The following is a 20,509-nucleotide window of genomic DNA, read 5'->3' as shown; positions in this document are numbered from 1 at the left end:
CTGTGTTTCAGACGACGTCCTGATATTGTATGATCTGACACGTGTAGTGTGTGTGTTCAGCCATGTCCTCATTTTGTTTTAGGCTGTGAAAGACTGAACTGTGTTTCAGACGACGTCCTGATATTGTATGATCTGACACGTGTAGTGTGTGTGTTTAGTCATGTCCTTATTTTGTTTTAGGCTGTGAAAGACTGAACTGTGTTTCAGACGACGTCCTGATATTGTATGTTTCAACGTTTAGAGTGTGTGTGTGTTTAACAATGTCCTCATATTGTGGGTAACTGGTATTGTGCAGTTTTAGATATTTCCATAGAGTCTTGAATGAAAAGCCCAGGTCCTCACATTAGCTAATTTTTACTACAATTTGTGTTCCTTAAATGCAAAGTTGAGCCCTTGACTTCAGCAATGAGTCTCAGCCCAAAGGTGGTCATTATGATAGATTGAGGTGGGATTTCTTTGAACTGAAATGGGTAGGATCATTAGTTTGTTATAGTTCTGAATATTTCTGACTGATAATTGTTGTTGTACTTCATTGCAGACACCAAGTGGCATGATCCAGACTCAAGATTCAGGAGACCCAGAAGTGAGCGAGAGACCCAGTTCATCCTTCCAACAGGTTACTACACATTTACTCTGGATTTCTTCTAGTTTAATACGCCTCACACGAGTCCTGTGCATCAATAAAATGCATTTTCACCTTCTTCAAGCAGACAAACGTGAAATGTTGAAGAATCAATATTACCATCACTAGTTTCAGCATACTATCTTGTGTAAGGAAATTACCCCTAGCATTTGATGGAACTAACTACCCCTCAAAACATAAAAAATTCTTAATTTTCACAAAATTCAATGTTTTTATATACTTCAAACACATTTATTGCCCATGTAAGCTTCTGTTTATCAGTTTACATGGTTTAACTTCTAAGGAAGTAGATCCCTGTCCATTACTGTGGAGATTTTAGGTTTCTTTTACTACAACAGTATAACTTAGAAGACAGGAACGCTGACTCTTTGTGTGTTCAGTCGTCATGTCCTCATTTTGTTTTAGGCTGTGAAAGACTGAACTGTGTTTCAGACGACGTCCTGATATTGTATGATCTGACACGTGTAGTGTGTGTGTTCAGCCATGTCCTCATTTTGTTTTAGGCTGTGAAAGACTGAACTGTGTTTCAGACGACGTCCTGATATTGTATGATCTGACACGTGTAGTGTGTGTGTTCAGTCATGTCCTCATTTTGTTTTAGGCTGTGAAAGATTGAACTGTGTTTCAGACGACGTCCTGATATTGTATGATCTGACACGTGTAGTGTGTGTGTTTAGTCATGTCCTCATTTTGTTTTAGGCTGTGAAAGACTGAACTGTGTTTCAGACGACGTCCTGATATTGTATGATCTGACACGTGTAGTGTGTGTGTGTGTTCAGTTGTCATGTCCTCATTTTGTTTTAGGCTGTGAAAGACTGAACTGTGTTTCAGACGACGTCCTGATATTGTATGTTTCAACGTTTAGAGTGTGTGTGTGTTTAACAATGTCCTCATATTGTGGGTAACTGGTATTGTGCAGTTTTAGATATTTCCATAGAGTCTTGAATGAAAAGCCCAGGTCCTCACATTAGCTAATTTTACTACAATTTGTGTTCCTTAAATGCAAAGTTGAGCCCTTGACTTCAGCAATGAGTCTCAGCCCAAAGGTGGTCATTATGATAGATTGAGGTGGGATTTCTTTGAACTGAAATGGGTAGGATCATTAGTTTGTTATAGTTCTGAATATTTCTGACTGATAATTGTTGTTGTACTTCATTGCAGACACCAAGTGGCATGATCCAGACTCAAGATTCAGGAGACCCAGAAGTGAGCGAGAGACCCAGTTCATCCTTCCAACAGGTTACTACGCATTTACTCTGGATTTCTTTTAGTTTAATACGTCTCACAAAACCTTTCCTGTAAGTGAATTACCCCTAGCATTTGATGGAACTAACTACCCCTCAAAACATAATATATTTTTTTATTTTTCACAAAATTCAATGTTTTTATATACTTCAAACACATTTATTGCCCATCTAAGCTTCTATTTATCAGTTTACATGGTTTAACTTCTAAGGAAGTAGATCCCTGTCCATTACTGTGGAGATTTTAGGTTTCTTTTACTACAACAGTATAACTTAGAAGACAGGAACGCTGACTCTTTGTGTGTTCAGTCGTCATGTCCTCATTTTGTTTTAGGCTGTGAAAGACTGAACTGTGTTTCAGACGACGTCCTGATATTGTATGATCTGACACGTGTAGTGTGTGTGTTCAGCCATGTCCTCATTTTGTTTTAGGCTGTGAAAGACTGAACTGTGTTTCAGACGACGTCCTGATATTGTATGTTTCAACGTTTAGAGTGTGTGTGTGTTTAACAATGTCCTCATATTGTGGGTAACTGGTATTGTGCAGTTTTAGATATTTCCATAGAGTCTTGAATGAAAAGCCCAGGTCCTCACATTAGCTAATTTTTACTACAATTTGTGTTCCTTAAATGCAAAGTTGAGCCCTTGACTTCAGCAATGAGTCTCAGCCCAAAGGTGGTGATTATGATAGATTGAGGTGGGATTTCTTTGAACTGAAATGGGTAGGATCATTAGTTTGTTATAGTTCTGAATATTTCTGACTGATAATTGTTGTTGTACTTCATTGCAGACACCAAGTGGCATGATCCAGACTCAAGATTCAGGAGACCCAGAAGTGAGCGAGAGACCCAGTTCATCCTTCCAACAGGTTACTACGCATTTACTCTGGATTTCTTCTAGTTTAATACGCCTCACACGAGTCCTGTGCATCAATAAAATGCATTTTCACCTTCTTCAAGCAGACAAATGTAGCCTAGAAATCTAGACGCACCCTAGCGGCAGAAAAAATTATTTTGCAGCCAAGGTAGTCTAGCAACTCTCAATTGACTTTCGAGCTGGAAAAAACAAATTGGGTCAAGCCAATCACGTCGTGTATAGAGTAGGCGGGGCGGGCTTAACATAATGACGACAGAGTTGCGATGGTTCCCTGCTACTTGAAAACAAAGAATGGCTGCTGGAAAACAGTCTTTTGAATCGGCTTTGGCCGCGATTCTGGAGGACTTGAGTTTAGTTTTTCTTTGAGAAAAGAGCAAAGAACGGCACTGAAGTCATTCTTAAAAAGGAAGATGTGTTCGTAGTTTTGCCGGCCAGATATGGCAAAAGTTGAATCTATCAACTAACGTTAACTCCGCTGTTGGGAAAACGCTCTGGTTGGTTGAAGCGCTATCCTATTGCGTGCAAAGGGAATTTGAAAGACAGCCGTTTATCCCGGCCCTTGGATTGAGCCGTGTCTATGGAGAGTTGCCAGACCTAACATCTTGATGTAGGTCTGGCTTGCCAGGCTAAGACAAACGTGAAATGTTGAAGAATCAATATTACCATCACTAGTTTCAGCATACTATCTTGTGTAAGGAAATTACCCCTAGCATTTGATGGAACTAACTAACCCTCAAAACATAATATATTTTTTTAATTTTCACAAAATTCAATGTTTTTATATACTTCAAACACATTTATTGCCCATGTAAGCTTCTGTTTATCAGTTTACATGGTTTAACTTCTAAGGAAGTAGATCCCTGTCCATTACTGTGGAGATTTTAGCTTTCTTTTACTACAACAGTATAACTTAGAAGACAGGAACGCTGACTCTTTGTGTGTTCAGTCGTCATGTCCTCATTTTGTTTTAGGCTGTGAAAGACTGAACTGTGTTTCAGACGACGTCCTGATATTGTATGATCTGACACGTGTAGTGTGTGTGTTCAGCCATGTCCTCATTTTGTTTTAGGCTGTGAAAGACTGAACTGTGTTTCAGACGACGTCCTGATATTGTATGATCTGACACGTGTAGTGTGTGTGTTCAGTCATGTCCTCATTTTGTTTTAGGCTGTGAAAGATTGAACTGTGTTTCAGACGACGTCCTGATATTGTATGATCTGACACGTGTAGTGTGTGTGTTTAGTCATGTCCTCATTTTGTTTTAGGCTGTGAAAGACTGAACTGTGTTTCAGACGACGTCCTGATATTGTATGTTTCAACGTTTAGAGTGTGTGTGTGTTTAACAATGTCCTCATATTGTGGGTAACTGGTATTGTGCAGTTTTAGATATTTCCATAGAGTCTTGAATGAAAAGCCCAGGTCCTCACATTAGCTAAATTTTACTACAATTTGTGTTCCTTAAATGCAAAGTTGAGCCCTTGACTTCAGCAATGAGTCTCAGCCCAAAGGTGGTCATTATGATAGATTGAGGTGGGATTTCTTTGAACTGAAATGGGTAGGATCATTAGTTTGTTATAGTTCTGAATATTTCTGACTGATAATTGTTGTTGTACTTCATTGCAGACACCAAGTGGCATGATCCAGACTCAAGATTCAGGAGACCCAGAAGTGAGCGAGAGACCCAGTTCATCCTTCCAACAGGTTACTACGCATTTACTCTGGATTTCTTTTAGTTTAATACGTCTCACAAAACCTTTCCTGTAAGTGAATTACCCCTAGCATTTGATGGAACTAACTACCCCTCAAAACATAATATATTTTTTTAATTTTCACAAAATTCAATGTTTTTATATACTTCAAACACATTTATTGCCCATCTAAGCTTCTATTTATCAGTTTACATGGTTTAACTTCTAAGGAAGTAGATCCCTGTCCGTTACTGTGGAGATTTTAGGTTTCTTTTACTACAACAGTATAACTTAGAAGACAGGAACGCTGACTCTTTGTGTGTTCAGTCGTCATGTCCTCATTTTGTTTTAGGCTGTGAAAGATTGAACTGTGTTTCAGACGACGTCCTGATATTGTATGATCTGACACGTGTAGTGTGTGTGTTTAGTCATGTCCTCATTTTGTTTTAGGCTGTGAAAGACTGAACTGTGTTTCAGACGACGTCCTGATATTGTATGATCTGACACATGTAGTGTGTGTGTTCAGTCATGTCCTCATTTTGTTTTAGGCTGTGAAAGACTGAACTGTGTTTCAGACGACGTCCTGATATTGTATGATCTGACACATGTAGTTTGTGTGTTCAGTCGTCATATCCTCATTTTGTTTTAGGCTGTGAAAGATTGAACTGTTTCAGACGACGTCCTGATATTGTATGATCTGACACATGTAGTGTGTGTGTTCAGTCGTCATGTCCTCATTTTGTTTTAGGCTGTGAAAGACTGAACTGTGTTTCAGACGACGTCCTGATATTGTATGATCTGACACATGTAGTGTGTGTGTTCAGTCGTCATGTCCTCATTTTGTTTTAGGCTGTGAAAGACTGAACTGTGTTTCAGACGACGTCCTGATATTGTATGATCTGACACGTGTAGTGTGTGTGTGTGTTCAGTCGTCATGTCCTCATTTTGTTTTAGGCTGTGAAAGATTGAACTGTTTCAGACGACGTCCTGATATTGTATGATCTGACACATGTAGTGTGTGTGTTCAGTCATGTCCTCATTTTGTTTTAGGCTGTGAAAGACTGAACTGTGTTTCAGACGACGTCCTGATATTGTATGATCTGACACGTGTAGTGTGTGTGTTCAGTCATGTCCTCATTTTGTTTTAGGCTGTGAAAGACTGAACTGTGTTTCAGACGACGTCCTGATATTGTATGATCTGACACGTGTAGTGTGTGTGTGTGTGTTCAGTCGTCATGTCCTCATTTTGTTTTAGGCTGTGAAAGATTGAACTGTGTTTCAGACGACGTCCTGATATTGTATGATCTGACACATGTAGTGTGTGTGTTCAGTCATGTCCTCATTTTGTTTTAGGCTGTGAAAGACTGAACTGTGTTTCAGACGACGTCCTGATATTGTATGATCTGACACGTGTAGTGTGTGTGTTCAGTCATGTCCTCATTTTGTTTTAGGCTGTGAAAAATTGAACTGTTTCAGACGACGTCCTGATATTGTATGATCTGACACGTGTAGTGTGTGTGTGTGTTCAGTCGTCATGTCCTCATTTTGTTTTAGGCTGTGAAAGACTGAACTGTGTTTCAGACGACGTCCTGATATTGTATGTTTCAACGTTTAGAGTGTGTGTGTGTTTAACAATGTCCTCATATTGTGGGTAACTGGTATTGTGCAGTTTTAGATATTTCCATAGAGTCTTGAATGAAAAGCCCAGGTCCTCACATTAGCTAATTTTTACTACAATTTGTGTTCCTTAAATGCAAAGTTGAGCCCTTGACTTCAGCAATGAGTCTCAGCCCAAAGGTGGTCATTATGATAGATTGAGGTGGGATTTCTTTGAACTGAAATGGGTAGGATCATTAGTTTGTTATAGTTCTGAATATTTCTGACTGATAATTGTTGTTGTACTTCATTGCAGACACCAAGTGGCATGATCCAGACTCAAGATTCAGGAGACCCAGAAGTGAGCGAGAGACCCAGTTCATCCTTCCAACAGGTTACTACGCATTTACTCTGGATTTCTGTTTTTTAAAGTTACATAATTCTTTTAGTTTTCATGTAAATTACACCCCTTTTTACCTTGCTACAACAAACATTTTTGTATTTTTGTTTAAAACTTCAGTATGTTGCAATTTAATCTCTATCATATGACACAATGTTTGTAACATGTAAGTAAATTGTCCTCAGGGTTAGGTTGAGCATCAAAATGTTCACCTATGAACCAAAATGATTTTCATAATTAGTGTTATGTATTTTAGTACTATTACTGAAAATAACAAATTTATTCTTTTCATTTAAGGCCAACCACTCCACTGGAATTGCATGCTTCCATCATGTACTTACTGCAGAGCAGGTGAGACAGCTACATTCAAAGTTATTTTTCTTCATTAACTAATGTGAATATTTACTGTTAGGAAATAGTGTATAATTCCAGGTGAGACTACGGGTTTGTACACATGATGTTTGATTTGAACAGCTTAGAGTAAAACAGCGTCTGCAAAATCTGAAGCGTCATCATGATTGTTGTGAGGATCGTTATGAGAAGGCTGAAAAAGAGAGAATTGCGAGAGAGAGACAGATGACTTTGAGTTTGGTCACCAGAATTAATGATTCTGTGAGTATGTACATCCAAGCCTAAATCAAACCATCTTGTAATTATAAGAAAAGTATTTATCTTTAGTATTTTAATGCTACAAGAACATTATTTCTATAACATAAATTAGCCTAGCCTTTTAAGAGTAGATTAATTTCTTACTCCAAAGACTTGAGATAAATGTTTCTCAGATGGTTAATCTGAGAAACAATGACATCTGAATGTATTTACAATTATATTTAAAAAGATATTTGTTTTTGCTTTAAATCTGATGCTAAATTATGTGGAGATTATTAATTTGTCTATATCAAGTAGAATAGATATGATGCAAATTATTGACAACAGGTTCCTAGGTACGTATCAAATATGCACAAACTGGCATTGGGGGAAAACATACGCTATCTGGGCTGCAGTCTGAATGGAAGCAGTGTGATATGAATTTGCGACAATAAGCATTAAGTGGATATAACTTGGGGTGAACATTTCTGTTTGATGAAAATTATTAATCATTTCAAAGGTTGGACCTCCCTCAGTCGATGATGGTGGATTTCATGATGGAAACGCAACAAGCCCAAATGACCTGGTAATAAATACCATTAGACAACAATAATGAAATAGTAAAACACAAATCATATTAAGAAGCTCAAATGTTACTTTTAATTTTATGTTTTTATTCATGTTTAAGTGTTGTGTTGTGTTGTGTTATGCACAATGTGATGGTACTAGGAGAACAATATTCTAGCTATTATTAAATGTTTAACTTCTTGATGGAATGAGATGCTTTTCTCTCCATTTTCCTTTAGATCTATAATGACATGACTGATGAATCTTCGGATGCTTCGGACTATGATGATGCCAACTATGTTCCAGATTCAAGTGGCAGCTCCTCTGACACAAGTTCTAATAGTAGAGATCTAAAAATCATAGACAATCATCTTCCCCACAAAGTGTTCAAGGAAATATCATTGGGGATGGCTACAGCCCACAGTTCGGACAGTACCAACAGTCCCATGGAGCAGAGAAGTTTTAGTTCCTCAAAGATGAGCAGCGGCCATTGTAGTTCAGGGATAAGTTGCAGTGACAGTTCATCAGAGAAGACATCGCACAGCTCCATAAATGTCACTTCATTGCCAAACACAGCAAAACGAAGCAAGTACAACAAGAAACAATACTGTCTTTATTGTAGTAAGGCCATTTCTAAATTGGCAAGACACCTCGAATCCGCTCACAGTACACAGCCTGATGTTGCAAAAGCTTTCAGTTTTAATAAGAGATCTCGCGAAAGAAAAGATTTGTTACGCTCTCTTAAGAAGAGGGGAAACTTTAACCATAATGCCACAGTGGCAAGCAGTGGTGATGGAGAAATGGTTGCTTGTCGAAGACCCACTAGAGTCAGACAATCTAATGACTTCAGTCACTGCAAGTTTTGTCAAGGACTCTATGCAAGAGATTGTCTATGGAGACATGTCAGAAACTGCCCTCAGAAGTCTGTTGAGGTGGAGACTAGAGTTGGGCGAAAACGGATCCACATTGACCTACCAAAAGCTGAAACAGTTCATGAAGCTGTTTGGAAGATTGCTTGTGAAATGAACCAGGATGACATTTCTTTAGTTGTAAGGAGTGAAAGAGACATCCTTAGTCTTGGCGAGTCAATGTACAATAGCAGGAAACCAAATGAGAAAAGAAACGATTACATACGTCAAAAAATGAGAGAGATGGCAAGACTCTTGATAGCTGCAAGAGCTACAACACCTTTGAAGACCACTGAAGACCTTGTTATGCCCAGTAATTTCCCCCACGTGATACAAGCAGTGAGATCTGTTGCTGGTTATGACTTGGATACCAACTCATATAAAATCCCATCATTGGCTTTAAAATTGGGTCACAGTTTGGCTAAGGTTGCAGGCATTGTGCAATGCAATGCCATCATTGCAAATCGCAATGTCGTCGCAGAGTCTGCCAAGCAATTCGCCACTCTGTATGAGAAAAGATGGGTGGAATCCATTTCAAGTGCTGCACTGGGTACACTTCATCAAGCCAAATGGAATAAACCACATGTTTTGCCCTTTACACAGGATGTGCACCTGCTGCACAAGTTTCTTGCTACTGAGCGTGCTAAGTGCATGAAGGACCTTGAGGAAGACCCCAACATCAAAAGCTTTGGGAATCTTGCACAAGTGACTTTGACGCAGGTGGTACTATTTAACAGAAGACGGCAAGGGGAAGTTTCAAAAATGGAACTCCAGGCTTTCACATCCAGAAACCGTACCGAGTTGAATCCTGACATTATGACGGGCCTTACTGAGTTTGAGAGGAAGGTTGCAAAGTACTTTGACAGAGTTGAGATTCGAGGCAAAAGGTCACGAATGGTGCCCGTGCTTCTCACACCTGACATGATCGCTGCAATGGACCTCCTCATTAAAAACAGGAATGAGTGTCAAGTCCACACAGAGAATGTGTACTTGTTTGCACGGCCATGTGTGCTTTCCCATTACAGAGGCTCTGACTGCTTCCGCAAGTATTCAAAACAATGTGGTGCAAAAAACCCAGAGTCACTCACCTCAACAAGATTGAGGAAACAAGTTGCCACTTTGTCAACAGTACTAAACTTGAAAGAAAATGAAATGGATCAACTTGCTACCTTTCTAGGACATGATATAAGGGTCCACAGGGAATTCTATCGGCTTCCAGAGAGTACACTGCAGCTTGCAAAAGTTAGCAAACTGTTGATCGCAATGGAAAAAGGAAGACTGTCTGACCTGCAAGGGAAAGGGCTGGATGACATTGAAATCAATCCTGAAGGTGAAGTTTAGTTTTAAATGTAGTTTAGAAGTACTTCTCATATCACAATTATAATTGTATTTAGTCTTTGTTTTAAATACTTGGTCCAAACTGTTTTTTTTTTTTTACCCAACCAGATCAAGTAGGCACGAGTGATGATGATTCCAGTGAAGAAACCATTGCTGACCTACATCAACATGAAGGTATACTGACTTATGTGATGATATCTTTAGGTTATGACCAGGGAGACAGACAGTAGAGACCTAATGATAATGTTAGATGGGCTGAAAGGAACAGTGGTAAATAAATTTAAAAAGATGGGAGAGATTATGTATAAACATGGTGCTGAATTATTTAGAATCATTGATAGAAAGAAGGTGGACAGGTTTTAATCAATTAAGTCTAAACAGTAGCAAGAGATAAAGAAATGGTGAATGAGAGAAGACAACTAAGAAAGCAATAGTTACAGTACATGATAAAGGTAATTAATGTTTTGCAAAAAGTCTGGTTAGCAGTACAGGTGGAGTAAGTTAGGACAGCCTTTTATTGGGATGTGAAGTCAAAAGGAAAAAGGTAACTTTGAACATTTAAAGTTAGAGGTAGAGGAATAGTTAGCTTAAAAGATTACTCAGATACAGGAAACAATAGAGAGCTGGGCTTTCCTCTTGATATCCCACCATGAGGAGAGATACAGTATACTTTTTGATATGAGTGGGCCTTTTCAAGCCAGCAGATTCAGACTTCCACTAAGTTCTTTTGTTGTCTGACATTGAGGTTGACTTCAAAGAAAAATACATTCAAACAAACTCATTGTCATTAATGGTCATATTTCATTTTTACTTTTCAAAGGCTCAAGAACTGAAACTTCTGGGGATCGGACACTTCTGAGGGACTCGCATGCTTCAACCACCCTGGATAATTTGGAGAGCACTTCTGCCTCAACCGTCTTGGACAACGCAAACGTCAGCAACACTCAACCAAGACATGGTAAAATATAAAAGGCACCGAAATACAAAATTTGCTCACCAAAAAGTGAATGCGTTCATAATGAAAACAGTGATTTATTCTTGCCTTCACAGAGATGGCAGTATGTGAAGTTGTGCTTTTATCTGAAATAAATTTAAATTAATTGTTTTCAGATTCCCAGCAGAACACAGCACTTCAAGTGGTTACATCCCAAACTTATTCAAAGTGCTCCACTGCAAAGCAAGGTAAATACTGTAAGCATGTGGATACACCACATTACTCTTTTAGAAAAATGTATTAAATTTAATGAATGCCATATAATATCATAACTACTAAATTATCACGACTGGTAATGGCAGTCAGGTATCCAAATCACAAGGCTTAGGCTGAGTCAAGGTACACAGAATAAAGGTCAATATAACAGTACCCAGTACCTAAGTACCCCTTTTCCACCAAGGCAGTGCTGGTGCCGGTTCGGAGCCGGTGCCTACTCGTGAACCAGTTCTTTGTGTTTCGACAGCCAAAGAACCGGTTCTCGGCTAGGAAAATTGGTTCCAAAGCGGCACCAACTCTTTGCTGGACTAGAACTGTTCTTTTACCACGTCATGCTTACGTTGGGGGCGGGGTTATTGTCGAACTTCTTCTCGAACGTAACCTCCGTCTATAGTAATCCAGACGAGCAGCACAAAGGTGTTCTAAACGTCGTCTTCTGACCCCAATATAGGATTGCAAAGCCAGGAGAAACATTTGAATAAAGACGATGTAGTCCACCATTGTAATTGTTATGCTTGAAGTTGGGAAAGCTAAGACGTATGGCAACGTACACAGTGACGTAACGACGTCGTTCGCTAGGCTCTCTAGTCAGTGGAAAAACAAACTGGTTCTGAGAAGGTTAGCAAGTTGAACCAACTTTGAACCAGCACCAGTTCCGAACCAGTTCTTTTTTGGTGGAAAAGGGGTTTAGGAGACTAACACTGGGAAACAAACTATGCTGGAACACTTACTGATACAAATGAGACAAACTAGCATCCACAAATGGGGACAGACATGTGAAATAAAACAGGAAATGCTAAACGGAGAAAAAAAAAACATAACTTATCGGAGAATGGATTTAACAAAATATATATTTTTTTATCAAATCCTCAATGTTTCACTTTAGCAGAGCCATTGTTTCATCTTTAATACATGTCTTTTGTTTACATTCGACAGCTGGGAAGGTGAGGAGCAAGTGGACAGGTAATGAAGTGAAGGCTGTGGAGCGGCACATGATTCATTTCATAACCAGCTGCAAGGTGCCAGGTAAAAAGGACTGTGACTCCTGCCTCCAGGCAGAACCAGTGGCTCTGAAAGACCGAGACTGGGCTGCAATCAAATACTATATTCACAATAGAATCATATCAATGAAAAGGAAGATGAATAGATAGAACTAGAACAGTGGTTCCCAAACCTGTCCTGGTGTACCCCCAACACTGCACGTGTTCTTTGTCTCCCTAATCAAACACACGAGATTCAACTCATCAGCTCATCACATGGGTTAAAATGAGCTGATGAGTTGAATCTGGTGTGTTTGATTAGGGAGACAAAGAAAACGTGCAGTGTTGGGGGTACTCCAGGAGCAGGTTTGGGGAACACTGAACTAGAACATGCCAACTGTGGCTCATGTGCATTTTAATTTCTGTTGAACTTAGAAAAATGCTCACTGTGTACGGTTATAATCAGTGTCACCTTAGATATCCAGCGAAAATGTTTGTAATGGGTTTCGTTTTGATTTTCTCATTTTCATTCAAGGATTGCTATTGATGTTTTCTTGTACAAGCATGCCACCTAGTTTTGACTGAAGCTGCCATGTTGACATGTATTTATGAGGGCTATTAATGATGTTTTTTTTTATCTCCACCCTTCAGACACTATTACTTTTTTCTTGCTACCTCAGGATCATATTATAATGCATTGTTTCAAGTAACTGACATAATGTCTTTCATAAAATAAGGTTTCAATGTATATGTAATCTATACCCTCTGTGTCAACAAGCAAGTACTTTAAGGGATTGTTACTTTCACACACATTTCCCAGGTTTTCAGTGTTTTGTTTTTGATGCTAAAGAGAGTAGTTCTTTAATTTCAAATAAGCTGTCTTTTGTACAGCCTTATCCTGTATTGTGGTTGGTTGTTCAATGCTTTAAAACATTTGATGAGGGCTGCCATTTCTTAATTTAGTTAAGCCCTAGTTATAATAAGTCCACCTATATGCAGCATTGGTTAAGTATTATGTCCTTATGGATAACTGTAGGAATATTCATGAGGCCAGCCAATGAAGGTCAATCATTTTCATACTTGTACCTATTTTGGTTAAGCTATTAATACAAGTAAGAAAGACCTGAAGTGTTACCTCTTTCTTTCACATAACATCTACTACGAAATTCATGAATAGACAGTGAGACAAGCGCGATTTTCATTTTTGTCTCCAATCGTAGGCCTCTCTCCTTGATCCGCTAGCTTCCTGCCCCCTGAATACTCTGTGAAAAAGCCCGGTCTCGGGAGACAACACAGGAATCGTAATGTCAAAAAAACACTAGGTGCACAGGTTCTGCACCAAAATACAACAAACCACATTCCAGCCAATCACCGACAAGATGGCTGCCTTTTTCTATCGCAGGAAGGACGGATTCTACAAGAAGTGTTTCTTTTGCATAAGCTCATAAGAATTTTCAATATATCAGCTGTAACTAATAACCTAATATCGTAAAAATATTGTAAAAACATGCTCTGTTTTGTTTGGTATTTACTTAGAATTTCAACAGAAGTGTCACCATGCAGGAACACATAGTGCACCTTTCATGAGCTACGACCCCTTTGAGTTAGCTTTTATATATCTCTGAGCCACTCAGTTTTACTAGATTTTATCAACCTGTAAATGTGAAAAAGGTTTACTGAACATTGAGCATGACTATATTGTACACCGCTGCTTCTAATGTAGAAAGAAATTTCAAACGTTTAACAGCAGCCAAGTTGCAAATATGCACCCTATTTGATTTGTTACTGAGTCTTTATAAGTCATTTAAACCTGAAAATTGAGTGTGTATCTATGGGCTTCACAATTCACTTAAACATGAAATGACAGTGTTTGTTGCTATGACCTCATAAGTCACAAAAACCCAAACATGTCCTCACAAGTAGCATAGGAATCAAGTCTGCGCAAAATATAGCCTTAGACAAAATCTCAACAGATGGGTGTATTCCTTGAAGCATTGGTAGGAAATTATTTGATAACCAGGTCTGTTGGACCTTGGGAAAGGCATGTCCTAATATTTCACGTTTTTTTCACAAGTCCCGATATATCATGAAAACAAGTATGTGTGTGTGTGTGTGTGTATGTGTGTGTGTGTGTGTGTGTGTGTGTTTACATTTTCAATGTGTCAGTGTCACCAATTTATTTTTGTGGTGGTACTGCATTTTGGATGATTTTATTTGACAAATTATAGCCTTACAAATGTTCCTGTGTGTGTGTGTGTGTGTGTGTGCGTGTGTGTGTGTGTGTGTGAGAGAGAGTGTGCGAGTACACATTGTCGGTGTCAGTGTCACCACTTTATATTTGTGTTGGTTCTGCATTTAGGATGATTTTATTTGACAAATTATAGCCTTACAAATGTGTGTGTGTGTGTGCGTGTGTGCGTGCGTGCGTGTGTGTGTGTGTGTGTGTGTGTGAGTACACATTGTCGGTGTCAGTGTCACCACTTTATATTTGTGTTGGTTCTGCATTTTGGATGATTTTATTTGACAAATTATAGCCTTACAAATGTGTGTGTGTGTGTGTGTGTGTGTGTGTGTGTGTGTGTGTGTGAGTACACATTGTCGATGTCAGTGTGACCACTTTATATTTGTGTTGGTTCTGCATTTTGGATGATTTTATTTGACAAATTATAGCCTTACAAATGTGTGTGTGTGTGTGTGTGTGTGTGTGTGTGTGTGTGTGTGTGTGTGTGTGCGTGCGTGTGTACATTTTCAATGTGTCAGTGTCACCAATTTATTTTTGTGGTGGTATTGCATTTTGGATGATTTTATTTTACAAATGATAAGAGAACAGTTTTTATAGTCTCAAAAATGTATTCCTCTATATGTGTGTGTGTGTGTGTGTGTATACACACGTGTTGTGAGCAATATAATTTAGCATTGTGGATGTTTTTTGCATTGGTGGAAGTGTGCCACTTTATTTGTGCCATTTCTGTCGATGTGTTCTGCGTTGTTTCTGATTTTGATGATGAATTTTGTCTATTTTGATTGCGGGGTCTCCAGAGACCACGAGTGTCACAATTTTTGTCACGCTAACATAAAAACAGATATCATTCCAATTTTTTTTGTTTTTTTGTAGATCTAGAAAGTGTTGAGAGCCGTAGAAGGTTTCATACCATTTGGACAAAGGGAACATTTTTTTTAATTTGAGCAAAAGTCATTTGGGGTCCCAAAAGACCCCATAAACCATCAGAGGGTTAAGATAATCGAGCAGTAATAATTCCTCCATAAATAATCTAGCTCTGCTGTTGGGTCATCTCTGGTTCTCATTGAAAATCATAGATATTGCAAACCTCAAAACAACCTATCACACACTTCTGTTATTGTTAGCAAAAGACGACAGCTGTTACTGTGCGTTCACACCGCCACCGGCGAGAGCGTCAAAGTGCCCGGAAATCATTCATTTTCAATGAATTTTGCCGCTCTCGCCGGCGGCGGTGTGAACGTACAGTTAGCCTAGCTCATAACACAAACAGCTGACTCGCCGAACCAGCTGGTGAATACTGGTGGTGTTGATTGACAAAACTACAGTAACTTAAAGACACGATTAATTACATGATCATACACCCATTGTATTCAAACAAATGTTGAAATTACCTTTGATGGTAATTTGCACAGACGTGTATACTGTGAAGGTTGCTTATCTCATCTGCGGTTAGTGCATCCAATTGCACAACAACTATCTAGCATGTCGTTTACACCTCAAAACACCAACTTTTGTATAGTAAAACTGGCGACCCTTGATTAGTTTACTGGGTTTCGTTGCTGGAGAACGACGTTCTTGCCCGCCAGCCAGTACTTGTGACGTCACGTGCAAAGTATCAATAGGTCTGCAGGAGTCACTATTCTAAAGGACAAATTCAATGGAAAGGTTTTGGACAAAAGAATTGATGATAAAGGACACTATATATTTTTGGTCTTGGAAATACATACGAATTTTGTTTTACTAGGGAACATTTATGGATATAACACTGACTTAATAAACTATCACATATTAGAAGAGGTTGAAAATATTATTAATTCCCTCACCTACAAATACCCTTCAGTCAAGGTTATTTTGGGAGGGGACTTTAATATGGTATGGTCTCAGGACCTGGATAGACACCCTTCTAAAGCTAGAGATAGAGAAAACAATCTTACCAAATTTTGTACAAGATTAAACTTTGTAGACATATGGAGACACCGCAATCCAACAGAGAGGCAATATACATGGAACAACAATGATCTATCACGCTGCTCTCGAATCGACTTTTGGGTGATCTCTAATGACATGGAGAAACAAGTCACAGAAGTTAAAATTTGTCCTACTATAATGACAGATCATAGAACAATTTTTCTCAAATTAAATTGGTCAAAGCAAAATAAAATAAACAAATTCAATTATTGGAAATTTAACAATGCTTTGTTAAATAACAAAAACTTTACACAATCTATAAAAAAACTTATAAAACAACATTGGGAACTAGCAGTATCTGTAGATGAATACGGGAAACAATGGGAATTGCTCAAATATGAAATCAGAAAATATGCCATTAGTTTCAGCAAAGTCTTTGCTGAAACTAATGGCATATTTTCTGATTTCATATTTAACTAAAAGAAAAAGAGCAAGAATAGAATTTTTAATCAAAGGTATCTCAGACATCATTCTAAATTCAACAGATAATGAACAATCTTTGCAGTTAGACTGCTTTCAAACAGAATTGGATGAAATTTATAAGGAAAAAGCTAAAGGGGCATTTATACGATCAAGACTAAAATGGTTTGAAGAAGGAGAGAAAAACAGCAAATATTTTTTTGGCATTGAAAAAAGAAATATGGAAAGAAGTTGGTTAACTAAACTAAAAGTAGGAAGTTCCATAACAGAAGATTATAATACTATCCAAGTTTGTGTCCGTATATTATGCTAATCTTCACAAGATATGTACTGAGTCATCTGTTATTTTTAATTCACTTGTAGATATCAAGAAAGCAAGCACCGCCTTCAGAGAGGAATGTGATGAATTGTTATCTATCGAGGAAATAAAATGGCGAATAAAACATCTTAAACTCAACAAATCACCTGTAAATGATGGCCTTACAGGTGAATTTTACCAAGCATTTCTTGAAGAAACATCCAAATTTCTTTTGGCAGTATATAATGAAGCCTTGAGTGATGCAGAATTACCCCACTCAATGAAGCAAGGCCTAATAACGTTAGTCCCAAAACCTAATAAAGACACTCTATTGATTGATAATTGGCGTGGTATTACATTGTTAAACAATGATTACAAAATCTTGGCGTCGGTACTAGCCAAACGATTAAAATATGGAATAAACGACATTATACACGAATTTCAAAGCGGCTTCATGCCTGGACGTCACATTTCTAATAATATTAGATTAGTTTTGGACTTGGTAAATTACAGTCACCTGCTCTCTGGAGACCCAATTATTCTTTTTCTAGATTTTCAGAAGGCATTCGACACAATTAGTCATAAATTCATATTAGACACCCTATCCTTCTTAAATTTTGGCAATTTCTTCATTAAAGCAATGAAAACACTTTATAAAAATAACAATAGCTCAGTTAAACTCATGTATGGAACATCTCAGAGATTTAATGTAGAAAAAGGGGTACGCCAAGGATGCCCAGCCTCCCCTTATATCTTCTTGCTTGTTGCCCAAATATTGAATATTTGATATTACAAACTCCTTTTAAGGGAATTGGAGTACTTGACAAAGAAATCAAAATCTCACAACTTGCAGACGATACTACTTTATTTTTGCAAAATATCGAACAAGTACCCCTAGCTTTATCTACAATATCTAAGTTCCCAAAAGTATCAGGATTAAAACTAAACGTTAAAAAATGTGAAATTCTGCCCCTAAAAGACAGCAGCCAATCTGAAATATGTAATATCCCGCTCAAAAACACTATAATTTATCTTGGAATTAAAATATCGAGAAATCCTAGAGAAACTCTGGACCTAAATATGCTCCCGGTGACTCAGACCATCAAAACCAAATTTAATTGTTGGTCTGCCAGAGACCTATCCATATATGGCAGAGTTCTGTTAAGTAAGGCAGAAGGGATGTCAAGAGCAGCTTATGTTTTCTCATCTCTAGATGTTCCAAAATCCACTTGTTCCCAATTTGATAAAATTCTCTTCAAATTTATATGGAAGAATAAGCCTGACAAGGTTAAAAGGTCTGTTCTCTCAAACCCTCTGGCTGAAGGTGGTCTGAATGTACTGACATTTACTTCATTTAACCAAATTATAAAAATCAACTGGATTAAAAGATTCCTCAAGTGTCCAAATAGTATGTGGAATATTATTCCAAACAGCTTATTTGAAACTATTGGTGGTCTTAACTTTCTATTGATATGTCCTTTTTCGGTAGGAAAACTCCCCGTGAAATTATGCAATTTTCATAAACAATCCTTGTTATGTTGGAATCTTATCTTTAAACATAATTTCTCCCCTCACAACTGTATTCTTTGGAACAATGCATATATACTACACAAAAACAAAACACTCTTTCTGAATAATTGGTTTATAAGTAATCTGAATACAGTAAACAATCTGCTAAATACAAAAAAAATGAATTTTATTCTTATGAGCACTTCATGGAAAAATAAGGTATTGATACATCTCAAGAAGAATTCGAAATGGTGATTGAGTCTATTCCTGTTAGTCTTGTTTCTTTAGCGCAGAGCATACAGACAGATACTTCTCTATCTGTAACAGTCGATTCTCCTACTATTTCTGGCATTCCACTTACAGATGTAACAATACTTTTATTAGAAACATACTTGATCCTGCCAGTACTCCTATATGTAAACACCGATGGATTTTACTGGACAAGAAATGATGGAACATGATCTTCCTGCTACCTCATCAGTATATTATTGTAAATAAAATCAAAGAAGTTTTATTCAAAACTGTTCACAGGTATTACCCTTCAAAAGCAAACATCTGTACTTTTTTTCCAACTGTGTGTAACATTTGTACATTCTGTGGATGTTGAAGGAGAAACCATTGAGCATGTTTTTGTTGATTGTCCCCTTGTAGCTTCCTTTTGGTCCCATTTACAAAGATTTATTTCCCAAAAGATAAAAAAAGAATATTTCTCTAAGAAAATTTGAAATACTTCTTATAGTCACTGAGCCAGATTTATCAGCCAATGAAAAATATGTAATTAACTTAATTATTATTTTAGCTAAATATTATCTGCACAAAATGATTTGGCAAAGAAGCAAACCCTCCTTTTACAATTTCAAAATTACAGACCTTAAAAAATATTGGAACAGCATTGAAAATTAAAAAAAAAGAACAACAAATTAAACAAAACAATCAAATTATTTCATTATTTTAACTTTAATGCATAAGCAGACCCCTAAGTGTTATTCATTTATGTATCTATGTGTTTTGTTATTTTATTTCTATTTTATTTCGGATCTTTTCCTGTCTCTTATTTTGTTCACCTTGTTAAGATCAGATATATGAAGCTGTAGATTGATTCAATTTCATATACGTGTTAAAATTGTACTTTGACAAAATGTTAATAAAATTTGTGAAAAAAAAACAAAACAAAAAAACATACAAACATCTGGGGTACTTCCTAGTAGGGGGCTTGACTAAAGGACCCCTATGGCTGTCCATGTAACTGCCAGTACAAAAATCTAATATCCCATGTCACACTGCAGGACAGTATTTGTGTTTCAAAACTAAATGTACTGTAAATATTATTTTAGTACTTTTTAGCATTTTGAAAACTTAAGTTAATTAAGTAAATACATACAAAATAATGCCAAGGCATTTATTAGCTGCTCCAAACATATCTGCTTTATTTTACTAATATTTAGTCACACCGCAGGACATTTTGCTATTCACCTTGAAATATGAACAACACCAAATACATTTTACGTCCCAAAATCTTAATATTGAAATAAAATGATGTTCTATGCCCCACTGGCATGTGTTGTTTTAGTTGAGAAATGCAGTTCAGTAAACATTTACACTTAATTACAGAAAAAACATGCGTCACGTCATCTGCCCGATGTCTCCTCTGTCTGTGCAGACTCTTCTGTAGGCCTTTCTGTAGATGTGGAATCCTGCAACTTATATTGCAGCCATAAAGCATACAAGTATAAATGAAGTAAAGTTATTTATGCACTTGCAGGTAGGCTAGTTCCTCCATATGACAGTTATCTGAGAGGGTTTATTCACTGCCCAGTGCAATGGAAACAAATGGACATTACAAAGTCTTATACTTTCTTTCCTTTGGAAAGTTAGAAAATGTCCACTTACTGCACATATTTCAGCCACCACTTTCTTGGGAACAGATACAAGTGTTGGTGTGTTGTGTAAAAGTGCACAAAAGAGAAAAACACAATGTCATTACAATGAACTACACTCTGGAAAAATGTGATCAATAACTCATGGCAAAATATT

General features: G+C 37.5%; 1 protein-coding gene and 1 long non-coding RNA gene across 2 annotated transcripts; both read left to right on the top strand.

Annotated features, from left to right (window-relative positions):
• Window positions 1-541: 541 nt before the first annotated feature.
• Window positions 542-2,749, top strand: LOC307157946. The gene is made up of 3 exons (XR_013821143.1): window positions 542-616; window positions 1,805-1,882; window positions 2,678-2,749. It is a non-coding gene; the product is annotated as an uncharacterized lncRNA (long non-coding RNA).
• Window positions 2,750-3,413: 664 nt separating this feature from the next.
• LOC307157204 (uncharacterized protein) lies at window positions 3,414-12,276 on the top strand. Its single transcript, XM_079869052.1, has 11 exons — window positions 3,414-3,454; window positions 4,387-4,464; window positions 6,364-6,441; window positions 6,745-6,798; window positions 6,922-7,059; window positions 7,556-7,621; window positions 7,842-9,840; window positions 9,957-10,022; window positions 10,669-10,806; window positions 10,959-11,030; window positions 11,995-12,276. Exons 2-11 carry the CDS (start codon window positions 4,399-4,401, stop codon window positions 12,207-12,209), a joined length of 2,892 nt encoding a protein of 963 aa, XP_079725178.1. The 5' UTR covers window positions 3,414-3,454; window positions 4,387-4,398; the 3' UTR covers window positions 12,210-12,276.
• Window positions 12,277-20,509: the final 8,233 nt, after the last annotated feature.

The sequence above is a fragment of the Squalius cephalus genome (assembly GCF_949319135.1).
Source record: "Squalius cephalus genome assembly, chromosome: 4".
NCBI classification, from domain to species: Eukaryota; Metazoa; Chordata; class Actinopteri; order Cypriniformes; family Leuciscidae; genus Squalius; species Squalius cephalus.
This window is presented reverse-complemented; position numbering and strand designations above follow the sequence as displayed.